The following is a 13524-nucleotide window of genomic DNA, read 5'->3' on the forward strand; positions in this document are numbered from 1 at the left end:
TTTTGTCATAATTTTCTTCCTTTGTTTCTCCAACACTGCATCATTTTCATAAAATACCTGTTGATTGGCTTTTTATTTTTTTTCACCTTGGTCCATGTGCTTTTGCACTGGGATAATGTTTCTTAAAAATTATGGTATGATGTTGATAATGTCTACCTTGTTGCCAAAGAACATATTCTAAAAATTTTTAAGACTTTTTTTAGATTCTATAATGAAATAATATGATTTAATAGCTATATTTATTTCTTCAACTCACTCTGGCTACTTTATTTAAGAAGGATTTTTACAAACTTATTTGTACTGTCAATTTCCCCTAGAAATATCTTTAGAATTGGATCATTTTCATTTGTGATTTTTGACCAAAATATCCTGCATATCTCTCTTGCCTTGTACATTCTCTGTCTCTTTCCCCCTCTTCTCTTATTCTTTCTCCTTTTTTCCTCACACACAAAATCAATATTTTTAAAATTTTAATTTTAAATTGGTTTGAATTTTTTTTCATGCCATGGAAATATATTTTAAATATTGTAAAAATAATTATGATATATCACATCAATTTATGTAGATTTGTTTATCTCATGATTGCTAGATAATTAAGATTAAATTTTATTCTCCTGGTATTTTGGAAAATTTTGTATTACAGAATATTACCATATATTTTCAGGTGCAGAATGATGCTGAAATAAAACATAAAATCAAGATGCAAGTCTTACTTTACCCTGGCCTACAGATAACAGATTCTTATTTGCCATCTCACCGAGAAAATGAGCATGGTATAGTTTTGACCAGGGATGTAGCCATAAAACTCGTGAGCTTATATTTCACCAAGGATGAAGCACTTCCCCGGGCAATGAGAAGAAACCAACACATGCCTCTGGAGTCAAGACATCTGTTTAAGTTTGTTAACTGGAGTATTCTCCTTCCTGAGAAGTATAGAAAAGACTATGTGTATACTGAACCAATTCTTGGAGGACTTAGTTATTCATTGCCAGGACTTACAGACAGCAGAGCATTACCCTTGTTGGCCAATGATTCTCAGTTACAGAATTTGCCACTAACCTATATTCTTACTTGTCAACATGATGTCTTAAGAGACGATGGACTTATGTATGTTACAAGACTTCGAAATGTTGGAGTCCAAGTTGTTCACGACCATATTGAGGATGGAATTCATGGAGCTTTATCATACATGACTTCACCATTTTATTTACGCCTAGGTCTTAGGATAAGAGATATGTATGTAAGTTGGCTGGATAAGAATTTATAAATATATGATGATGATGTATATGTATAGCCCTTACATGGTGGATTGTAATTTGTGATATTTTGTAGTTTGGGGGCAAAGAACAATGTCATTTGAGTTGTCTAAATCTATATTTGAATCATTTTATAGCAGTTAATGTGTGTCCTTGAACAGTTATTAAATTTTCTGACTTGCAGACCCTGAATATGTAAAATGTATGTAATCTGGCCTATTTTCTCCTTACTTATAATTTATTATAATTATGTTGGTCCTAATAAGAACCAGTGCTTATTAAAGTTGAGAAATAAGAGTGGTTATTGGCAAATTAGGAAAGATAGTTTCCAGATAGGCACAGAAATTGTTGTAGTGAGTGGGAAGAGAAAAAAGAATGGAACAAACTTGCTGCTAAAAATGTATGGAAACCACTGGACTAAATAAATTCTATGGACCCTATATTAGTTTCTTGTGACTATTATAGCAAATTACTACAAATTCAGTTGCTTAAAACAACAGACATTTATTCTTTTACAGTTCTGCGGTCCTAAACTATGAAATTAGGTCCAAACCAAGACATAGGCAAGAGACACACCTTTCTTGGAGACTCTCTAGAAGGTGCTCTTTGCCTCTTTTAACCTCAGGTGGCTGCCAGTATTCTTTGACTATTGTTAGATCACTTTAAATCTTGAAGGCCAGCATCTTCCAATCTCTTTCTGCTTCATCTTCACATTACCTTCTTCTCTGCCTGTGTCTAATCTCCCTATGGGCTTCTCTTAGAAAAACACATGTGTTTATACTTAGGAGGGTCTACCTAAATGGTCTAGGATAATCTCTGCATCTCACGATCCTCAATTTAATTGCATTTGCATATTTCCCCCACCCTTTTCTTTATAAAGTAACCCTCAGACATTAGGATGTAGTTATCTTTTGGGAGGCCATTTTTAAAAACATTTTCAGTTAAATTTTATTTTTTAAAGGAGGCAGCAGATCAATATAATTCAAGAACCTGATCTAAATATGCATTCAATAATGAAGAGCATTTGAGTATGGACTAGAAAAGTTTCTCCCAAAAACTTTCGAATGTATCATCTGAAATTACCTAAAGAATAAATCACTTCGTAGTCCTTTTGTTGACTGGAATCATAAACAGAAAACTGAAAATTTATTGCTATGAAAACAGATCCATGGTACGATGTTATAAATTTTAGTATTAAGCATAGTCAGTTGAATCCAATTAAGAAGTTAAAAATGTAGTAAAAAATGTGTGTATGTATGAGTACGTGCATGTGTGTGTGAAAAATCTACCATCCAATTGACCCAAAAGCAACTTATTCAGTTGGGACCAGACATTTTTCTCAATTCTCCATTATTCAGAAGGCAATTCAGTCCACAAACAAAATAAGATTATTTTAATGTAGAGATAAATTCATTATGTTCAAAGAGCCCTTTTTCTTTCACTCAATTTCAGTACCCCAAAGTTAAAAACTCATCCTTGACTATGACAAATGAAAATAAGTGTCACGGGAATCTGTTAATTTTTTCCTCTGAGAAATAAAATCTAAATGGAGATTTGATACTATATGCTATGCTATACACACTAAGAGAATTGTATTTTTCATAATTCTGATTTGACCCGCTTTAAACTCGATATATTTTAAAATTTGTAATTTGTTTTTCATGATACTGAATCTGGTTCCAGTTCTTTTTAATCATTTAACATACTGGCTGCCCATTCTAATTAGGAAAACAAGTACTAGAAATCTCTTCTTTTTAACAGCATGTGCTGATTTGTAAGCAAATCATTAAAAATGCAGCTCTCTAGGAAGTAAATTTTGTTGATTGTCCTATTGTCTGAACATTTTTCACAATGATTCCTGACTAAAAATCCTTTCGATTTTGTAAGCACTACACTAGTGTGTAGTGTCACTAGTATGCACTTTCAAGCCTTGAAACAGGAAGGGTGGCTCCTGTTTGTTTTAATTTTTGAAAAATTTTGTATCTTGCAGAGCAGGAAAGCCCTTCTTTTTTTGCTACATAAGTATGTGGTAGAAACATATGCTAAGGTAGGCCAGTCAATCCTTTTTTATTTATTCTGTAAATTTGGTCCCAGAATATTTCTGGAAGGAACCACAGCTAGACTAGCTTCCTTTGCAGTCCCTTACCTCACTAACTTCTTTTGTGGCTTTATCCAGGCACTGTTACTATTTGCATGCTAGTGTTCATTTCACTGGATCTTACTTTCAAAGTTTGTTCCCTTTTGTATGGTGGTGTGAGCATTGTGATCAAGCCATTAAGTTTGGAAACAAGTGAACAAAAGTCATCTGTTATAATGTACTTTATTTTATTTTCAAATTGTCAATAATTGTACATATTCATGGGATACATAGTGGTGTTTCAATACATATCATGTATAGTGATTATATCACGGTAATTGGCACATCATCCCAAACATTTAGAATTTCTTTGTGTTGGGAATGTTCAATATCCTTTTTTAGCTGTTTGAAATTATGTAATATATTATTGTTAACTATAGTCATCCTACAGTGGTACAGAAACTACCTAGCTGTAATGTTGTATCTTTCAACAATTCTAATTTATTTCTTGACAGTGTAGGGGAAGACTTGATTACACCCCATGCCACGACAGCTAGAAAGTCCAATGTTTTCAGTCTCTTTGTAGCTATGTTATCCAGACATCGATTTGTATTTACATCTCATATTCCTTTCTAAGAGAAATAGTTATACAGAACCTGAGAGTCAAATTCAATATTCTCTAGGTACCAAGGCAAGGGTTTATGTTATAGTTTGTGTCTTAGTCCAAGTCCCAAGTCTTGATGATACAGCTCCACAACCTACCTTCATAATACCCAGGGAAAGTATACAGAAGAAATTCTTGATTTTTTCTATCCAAATTTCACACAACTCATCTGTTATTTTTACTGATGATCTGCCTGTGTCTCCTGGAAACACATAGGTGTAGGTTTCTGACACACATATCTAACATGTAAAGGAGTAACATTTCCAAAGTACCTCCAAACAGCCACATCCTAAAGGAAATCTCTAGGTTTTTCTGCTGAAATATCCATTCCAGCATTGTGTTTGTTTGCTAGAGCTGCTGTAACAAAATGTCACAAACTGAGTGCCTTAAATAAACAAAAGGAATTTATTGCCTCATGGTTCAGAAGGCTAGAAGTTGGAGATCAAGGTGTCAGCACGCCATGATCCCTCTGAAGGCACCAAGGATGGATCTGTTTCAGGACTCCTGGCCTGTAGCAGCATAACTCCAATCTTCACATGATATTCTCCCTTTGTATGTGTTCTTCTCCAATTTTCCCTTTTTATACAGATAGCAGTCAGATTAGATTAGGGCCCACCCTAATAACTTCATTTTAACCTTACCGTCTTTGTAAAGACCCTGTTTGCAAATAAAATCACATGTAAATTATTGGGGGTTAGGACTCCAACATATGTGTGTGTGTGTTTATATACATATAGTGAGATATATATATGTGTTTGTGTGTGTGTGTTTATATATATATATATATATATGTATGTATATATATATATGGCAAGTATTGTATGCTCCAATTTCTTAAAAGTAAAAAAAGGCCTCGTGCCATTGGTGGTGTTCTGAAAGGAAGAGTCCATCAATTTTCCTAGCAAGTATCATATGTTCCAATTTCTTAAAAGTAAAAAAAAGGCCTTGTGTCATTAGATGTGTTCTGAAAGGAAGAGTCCATCAATTTTTCTTCTGTGCATTTCTCTCTGGGGAACAGGATAGCAGCAGAAACCGAGCTGCTAGCTGAACACAGCATAGGTCATATCAGAGCCTGCCGTGAGCTCAGAGGTACCCTCATGGATCATATCAAGGGTAGAACATACCACTCTTCTCTTGTCATGTTTGAGCCTATTTTGTACACTCACCATCTATGAAGAAAATCATTTGCCCTTGAGACATAGCAGCTCCTTTTAAATCTAGTTCTGATTAATCCAGAACATTGTTCCATTTGGGTTATGTGAACTAGTACTTTTAATTTTTTCACATAGCTCTGTAGAGTCTTTTCAAAAAGACTCTCACTGATAGAACTTACTGGAACAATTTCTCCTAGCATGTGCCTTGGTGAGACATTAATGACACTAATGACACTATGGGCAGTTCACAGAAGTCTGCTCCAAGCCTCACTGTGGACAGAAATATCCACATTTGTAGCAAGATTATCTGGGAACATCTTTGTTTGACTCCAACTCCAGCAGGAGGACCTCTCTCCTTTTTATTTATTTTTTAAAATCACATTTGTGGTTTCACAGCAGGAGCATATCCAAGATTACACACATCAAATACGTGGCTAGGCCCACCGTGCAATAGGTAAAATTTCTCATGGATCTTTAAGACCAATGCAAAATTTATACATATATATATACATATCTGTGTGTAAGAGCATGTGTATAAAGAAGCATTTAAAATATATATGCAAATCATGAAATCTATTTCAATCTGTTATCAGAAATGACATCCGTACCCTAGGTTTTGTGTGGCAGTGGCGGTGGGCTGGACTGCCATCTACCATGCCAGCTCCTCCTCCCGTGCCACTGCCCATGACTTCCCAAACAACTGAGGGAATGGGATCAGCCTCACCTAGGCCTTCATGGGGTCCACACGCTACTCCCCTGGCTGTGATGCACCACCCCTCTGGCTCCCACTGCGTCCTCAGTGAGCTAGAGGCTGGGCAGCAGCCTTTGCAGCTGCGTGCAGCTGCCCACTTTTTCAGCTTGCCTGTAATTGTAATAAAGAAAAACATATATAAAAATAAGTATAATGTAAATTTTGCATACCTTCAAGCCTGTTAATGAATATGGGGAATTCAAGTTCACTGCCATGTGATATACTTTCAGCTTTGATATAAACTCAAAAAGAAGACTGCTTTCAATTGTAGGCCTACACTCTTTGCTTGATTATTTTACTTCATCTCCAACCAAATTCTGTTCACTAATTTTCGTGCAGCTTGCACCGAATAAGGCAAACTTCAGTCTCAGTACTGAGCTACTGCAGCGGTTCAAAAAGATCTATGCCCTCGATGTGTACTGTTTTCCCTATCAGCTGTCACAGGCAGTGATGTGCATGACAGGGTGAATTGTATAGGATTTTATATTCCATCACTTTGGTATATATAATTTGAATATATATGTGTATGAATGTTAGAGTGGATGTAATAACGGACAAAAATAAATGTCTAGTAGAGTGTTTCCCTAAAATTAAAATATGGCTTATACTTTTCCACTTACAGAAAACAAAATGAAAGGTAAGTAAATCAAAAACTGATAATTTTTGAAGACGAATAAGACAAATAACACCACATGCCCCTCGCCAGACTATAGAGAAATAAAAAAGACACAATATTGGGAATGAAAAAGAAGACAGAAGGTATTGAAATAATTATGTGACCGCTACGTGCCATTGGGGGCACACACATAAAACCTAGAGGGCATGGGTAAGATACAAATAGGGGGAAAAATGACACTTCCTATAGTATAGTTTGAAGTCAGGTAACTTGATACCTCCAGCTTCGTTCTTTTTGCCTAGGATTGTCTTGGCTATTCCAACTGTTTTGGTTCCACATGAATTTTAAAATTGTTTTTTCTTGTTCTGCGAAGAATGTTATTGGTAGTTTGATAGGAATAGCATTGAATCTGCACATTGCCTTAGGCAGGTGGGCCATTTTAATGATATTGATTCTTCCTATCCGTGAGCGTGGGAAATTTTTCCATTTGTGTCATCTCTAATTTCTTTGAGCAGTGTTTTGTAATTCCCATTGTAGAGATCTTTCACCTCCCTGGTTAGCTGTGTTCCAAGGTATTATATTCTTTTTGTGGCAATTGTGAATGGGATTGTATTCCTGATTTGGCTCTTGGCTTGGCTGTTGTTGGTGTATAGGAATGCTAGGGATTTTTGTACATTGATTTTGTATCCTATAACTTTGCTGAAGTTGTTTATCGATTGAGGGAGCTTTGGGACAAGATTATGGGGTTTTCTAGTTATAGAATTGTGTCATCTGCAAACAGGAATAATTTGACTTCCTCTCTTCCTATTTGGATGCCCTTTAGTTCTTTCTCTTGCCTGATTGCTCTGGCCAGGACTTCCAATACTCTGCTGAATAGGTGGTGAGAGAGAGCATCCTTGTCTTCCGCCAGTTTTCAAGGGGAATGTGTCCAGCTTTTGCCCATTCAGTATGATGTTGGGTGTGGGTTTGTCACAGGTGGCTCAAACAGCATGGTACTGGTACACAAACAGACACACAGACCAATGAAACAGAATAGAGAGCCCAGAAATAAGGCTGCACACTTACGACCAATTGATCTTCAACAAAGCTGACAAAAACAAGCAATGGGGAAATGACTCCCTATTTAATAAAATGATGCTGAAATAACTGGCTAACCATATCCAGAAGATTGAAACTGAACCCCTTTCTTACACCATATATATAAATCAACTCAAGATTGATTAAAGACTTAAATGTAAAATCCAAAACTATAAAAACCCTTGAAGACAACCTGGACAATACCATTCTGGACATAGGAACAGGCAAAAATTTCAAAATGAAGACGCCAACAGTAAACGCGACAAAAGCAAAAATTGACAAATGGCATCAAATTAAACTTAAGAGTTTCTGCACAGCTAAAGAAACTAGCAACAGAATAAACAGATAATCTACATAATGGGAGAAAACATTTGCAAAGTATGCATTGGACAAAGGTCTAATATCCAGCATATATAAGATACTTAAATTTACAAGAGGAAAACAAATAACCCCATTAAAAAGTGGGCAAAGGATATGAACAGATACCACTTTTCAAAAGAAGACATACATGTGGCCAACAAGAATATGAAAAAAAGCTTAATATCACTGATCATTAGAGAAATGCAAATCAAAACCACAATGAAATATCGTCTCATGCCAGTCAGAACAGCAATTATTAACAAGTCAAAAAAAAACAGATGCTGCTGAGGTTGCAGAGAAAAGCGAATGCTTCTACATTGTTGGGAGTGTAAATTAGTTCAACCATTGTGGAAATCAGTGTGGAGATTCCTTAATGAGCTAAAAACAGAACTATCATTTGACCCAGCAATCCCATAACTGGGTATATACCCAGAGGAATATAAATCATTCTACCATAAAGATACACGCATGTGAATGTTCACTGTAGCACTATTCACAACAGCAAAGTCATGGAATCAACCTAAATGTCCATCAAAGACAGAATGGATACAGAAAATGTGGTACATATATACCATGGAATACTATGCAGCCATAAAAAAGAATGAGATCATGTCTTTTGTGGGAACATGGACAGAGCTGGAGGCCATTATACTTATCTAACTAATGCAGAAACAGAAAACCAAATGTTGTGTATTCTCATTTATAAGTGAGAGCTAAATGATGAGAACTCATGGACACAAAAAAGGAAATAACAGACACTGGGGCCTACTTAAGGGTGGAGGGTGGAAGGAGAGAGAGGAGCAGAAAAATAACAATTGAGTACTAGGCTTAGTACCTGAGTGATGAAATAATCTGTACAACAAACCCTTGTGACATGAGTTTAGCTATGTAACAAACCTGCATATGTACTCTTGGACCTAAAATCAAAGTTAAAAAAAACAAGTAATTACTGGAAAAACAATCACCATAGCTGGAAAAGAAAAAAAAAAAATCCTCCCTTAATTTATAAAGCTGAGAAAAATTGGAAAATTAATTAGTAATACATCACTGGAGAAGGCATCAGCAAAACATGGATTCATAGTAATATGAGTTTTATCAGAATTGCATGAGTTATTTAAAATTAATTAATTCTACTGTAATTGAAATTATTCCAAGTGACAAAAAAACAATAAAAACATTCCAAATCTTTTTGGGAAGCAATCCAGCAATGTATCAAAAGAAAATACAATTTGAGCAGGCAGGCATGCCATAGTGACACAGTATCAGAATATATATCAATATAATTTATTACATCAAAAAAATTATAGATTTAGCAGAGAAGAAGATTAAAAAAAAAAAGAATTAATAGAGAAGAACCATGTAAATGAACTGATGAAGCAAACGGCATGATAAAATTAATAGCTGTTCCTAGTTTATATAAATCAGAGGAAACATGAATAGATTAAAATTCCTTAACATGATGAAGGTGAAATGACCAAACACAATGGAAAGAGTTAACATAAATAATGAATCACAAAACATTTTTCTGTTGAAATTGTAAATAGGAAGTGATGACTATTATAACTCATATCTCTTGAATTCATACTATTTCCAATTCAAATCAGTTTATCTATCTTTTTATCTTATATCTATATCTTCTTTTCTTCACACGAAGATTCCTGCTTCTCATGTACACTGGAGACAATAGAATTATATTGTTTTTCACCTGCTTTATCACACATTACACAGAAGTCATTTTTAGAATAACATACCAATACAGCCAGCAGTGTGATTATTGAAAATAGTTTAAAATGTTTTGCATCTGTTCTCTCCATTTACTCTCTATTTTGTAAAAATAAACTTTTTATTTTGAAATAATATTTAGATTTTCAGAAAAGTTGCACTGATAGTATAGAGAATTTCTGTATTACTTTCACCCATTTCCCCTATTGTTAACATATTGCATAACCATAATACATTTGCCAAAAATAAGAAACCAACATTGGTATATTACTGTTAACTAAACTCCAGATTTTTTCAAAAATTTCAATATTTTTTCCAGTCATGGCCTTTTTCGATTCTAGAATTTAATCTAGGATGACCCAATGTTTCTATTTGTCATGTCTGTTTAGACTTCTCTGGTCTATGACAATTTCTCAGTGTTTGCTTATTTTTCATGACTTCATAGTTTTGAGGAGTACTCATCAGGTATTTTGTGAAATGTCCCTCAATTTGTATTTGTCCTATGTTTTCTCATAATCAGTCTGGATCATGGGTTTGAAAGGAAGACCACATAGGAGCAATGACCTTTTCATATAACATCAGGGAAAACAATGCTATCACCATGACTCATAACTGATGATATTAACCTTATTCATTTGGCCAAGGCAGTTTTTCCCAGAAGTCTCTACCATAAAATTACTTTTTCCTCCATCTTTCTGTATTCCTCAGAAGCAACTCATTAAGTTCAGTCCACACTCAAGGAGCAGGGAAAACTAAACTTTATCTCCTATGGGGTCAGAGCTACATAAATTGTTTGGAATTCTTCCATAAGGAAGACTTGTCTCTTCTCTTTCATTTATTTATTCAATTATTTATTTAGATCAGTATGTCAAGATGTATTTATATATAAAACTTCCTTTTGGTCTAAAAAGTGCTATATAATATCTGAAGACAATCAGATTTTTCTGTCTTCTATTACATAAGTTATTCGATTTTTTTTTTTTTTTTTTTAAGACAGTGTCTTTCTCTGTCCCGGGGTGGAGCGCAGTGGCACCATCTTGGCTCATTGCAACCTCCGCCTCCTGGATTCAAATGATTCTTCTGTCTCAGCCTTCTGAGTAACTGGGATTACAGGCATGTGCCACCACGCCCGGCTAATTTTTATATTTTTAGTAGAGACAGGGCTTCACCATGTTGGCCCGGTTGGTCTCCAACTCCTGACCTCGTGATTCACCAGCTTCAGCCTCTGAAAGTGCTGGGATTACAGGCATGAGCCACTGCGCCTGGCCTGTGCAAGGGAATTTTTAAGTTTAATAATCTTACTATTAATAGAATGTGTCAGTATTGGCTACAATGCTTTAACTTTTTTTCTTGTTATGTTGTTTACCTCATTAATATGTAGCTTCAAATCTTAATTTTTTTAAGATTTCAGGAATATCTTGAATTGTAGTTTTGAATAATTGTTCCATTCCCTTCCTTTGGTTTTTCTTTCGTGTACAGTATCATTATATCTATGTTGGATCTTCTTTCCCTGTCTTCATTTGCTGTTTTTTTAAAAGTCATTCTAATTTTGATCCTAATTTCTTTTTGCATTCACTTATATGTTTATATACTATAAATTTCAACATATTTGGTATACAATACTGTGTGTTTTGGCAAATGTATAGCATCATGTAAATTTTACCATAATTGAGGCACAGAACAGCTTCATAGCTTGAAAATATTTTCTCCTATTTCTCCCTTGTAGTCAAACCCTTTTTTTGCCCTCAGCCCCACAGAAACTACTGATCCATTTTTTTTCTGTAAATTTACTTTTTTCAGGATTTCATAAAAATGAATCATAGAGTATGTAGCCAGTAACTTCCTTTTATTTGAAACTTCTATCTCATTTTTACGCCATATTTCCCCTATGACATTTTCTGTATTCCTTGTAGCTTTATATAATTTTTATTCGCCTTTGTGTCCATTTTGGTTTAGTCTTTATTTTTGAAATGGTGTTGTTTGTTTGTTTTTTAATTTGTTTGGGGGTTCTTTATTGTGTGTTATTGACTAATTTCTGAGTTTTCATAATTCTGGTTTATGATGTTCTTTCACATTGCAGATTATTGTGTTAATGACTTTGGCTTATTTTAAAACATTAGGATATAGTTTTCCTCTGCTTTGTGGGCTTTAATTGTCTATAAAGAGGTTGTTTTGCTTATTATGTTTGCTGTTATAATGACTCTGAATGATATTTAACCTCAGTTATTTCTGAGGCTTGTTTTCACAGGAAATTCATTAACTTAGAAGTTAGTTCCTTAGAAAGGAACCATGATTTTGTGTATTTTCTATTAATAACTTTTCTTCTTCTGTTGTTCTTATAAAATATTCCATTTTATTCACACAATTTAATCCGCTTCTTTCCCCATTTCCTGCTTAATTTTCCAATTTCTTCTCAGTATGGAGTTCTTTTCTGGAAGAGCCTTTGATTGACTAGTGTTGAGGGACAGTAGGCCCCAGCCTGTTCCACCCCCTTCAGGTCACACTGAAGATAGTTTATACTCAGCATAAGGCTGTGCAAACCCCAGCCAGTTTCAACTGTTTTCTCAGATTTGTAACCACAATTTCAGGTGAATATTTGTTGATTAATTCTTATTCTGTCAAATACTTCATCGCTTTCCTCTGCTTCCACCTGCACGTAGGGAAGCTTATACCACAGAGGCTTTGTAGTTGTTGATAAATTATTCCCAACATAGATACTTGGAAGCTGGTTTGTTGTTATATTTTTGCCTCACATTTTTCTTCTTATTATGTTGTCCATAGGTTTTTGGTTTTGTTATATTCGTTTCTTTGTGAGTTCTTGTGAGGAGATTTGGGGATTTTCAAAAGTTGAGAACCTGTAGTAGAAGATTTTAACTCTTTTTTTTTCAGTAACTGATAGAAAAACACAAAAATTAAGTAAAAAAAAAGTTTCAATAACACAATAAAATTGACTTAATTTACACAAATTGAACTCATACCAAATAATGTCATAATACACATTCTTTTAAAGTACATATGAAACATTTTTTTTAAGTTCTTGGCCACAAAGCAATTATCTTCAAATTTAAAAAGATAGAAATACAGAGGTTAATAACAACTTCAGACTTAGGTTGGGAGTTACAGCATTGGTTCTCAGGCCGTCACACTTAGGCTGAATTACACTATCGGCTTTCCTGGTTCTCCAGCTTGAAGATGACAATAGTGGAACTACTACACCTCTCCAATCACATGCGCCAATTTCTACAATATGTTTCTTGTTTTATACATACATATATCTGCTTCTACATTCAGTCATGCACCCATAGCAACGTTTTGGTCAATGAAAGACTGCACATATTGATGGTGGTGCCAAAGGATTGTAATATTGTATTTTTATTGTACAGTTTCTAGGTTAAGATATTGATGTAGTTCGGCTCTGTGTCCCCAACGAAATCTCATATTAAAGGAGGGTCCTGGAGGGAAGTGATTGTATCATGGGAGCAGACTTCCCCCATGCTGTTCTTGTGATAGAGTTCCCATGAGATCTGGTTGTTTGAAAGTGTGTAGCACCTTCCCTTCACTTGCTCTCTCTCCTGCTCCACCATGTGAAGATGTGCCGGCTTCCCCTTCCACCATGATTGCAAGTTTTAAAATATTCTGTTTGGGCCAGGCGCGGTGACTCACGACTGTAATCCCAGGACTTTTAGAGGCCTGGGCGGGTTTATCACCTGAGGTCAGGAGTTCGAGACCAGCCTGACCAACATGGTGAAACCCCATCTCTATTAAAAGTACAAAAATTAGCCAGGCGTGGTGGTGTGCACCTGTAATCTCAGCTACTTGAAAGGCTAAGGCAGGAGAGTTGCTTGAA

The 13524-nt window shown here is 35.1% G+C and overlaps 1 protein-coding gene across 1 annotated transcript in view; it reads left to right on the forward strand.

Annotated features, from left to right (window-relative positions):
* The window catches only part of AADACL2 (arylacetamide deacetylase like 2), a 30656-nt gene extending 25689 nt beyond the window's left edge, over window positions 1-4967 (forward strand). Inside the window, exon 5 of the mRNA XM_005546127.3 lies at window positions 665-4967. Within this exon, the coding sequence (XP_005546184.1) occupies window positions 665-1267 (603 nt within the window). The 3' untranslated portion in view covers window positions 1268-4967. The remainder of the gene's footprint in view (window positions 1-664) is intronic.
* The last annotated feature ends 8557 nt before the right edge of the window (window positions 4968-13524 follow it).

The sequence above is a fragment of the Macaca fascicularis genome, chromosome 2 (genome assembly GCF_037993035.2).
Source record: "Macaca fascicularis isolate 582-1 chromosome 2, T2T-MFA8v1.1".
NCBI classification, from domain to species: Eukaryota; Metazoa; Chordata; class Mammalia; order Primates; family Cercopithecidae; genus Macaca; species Macaca fascicularis.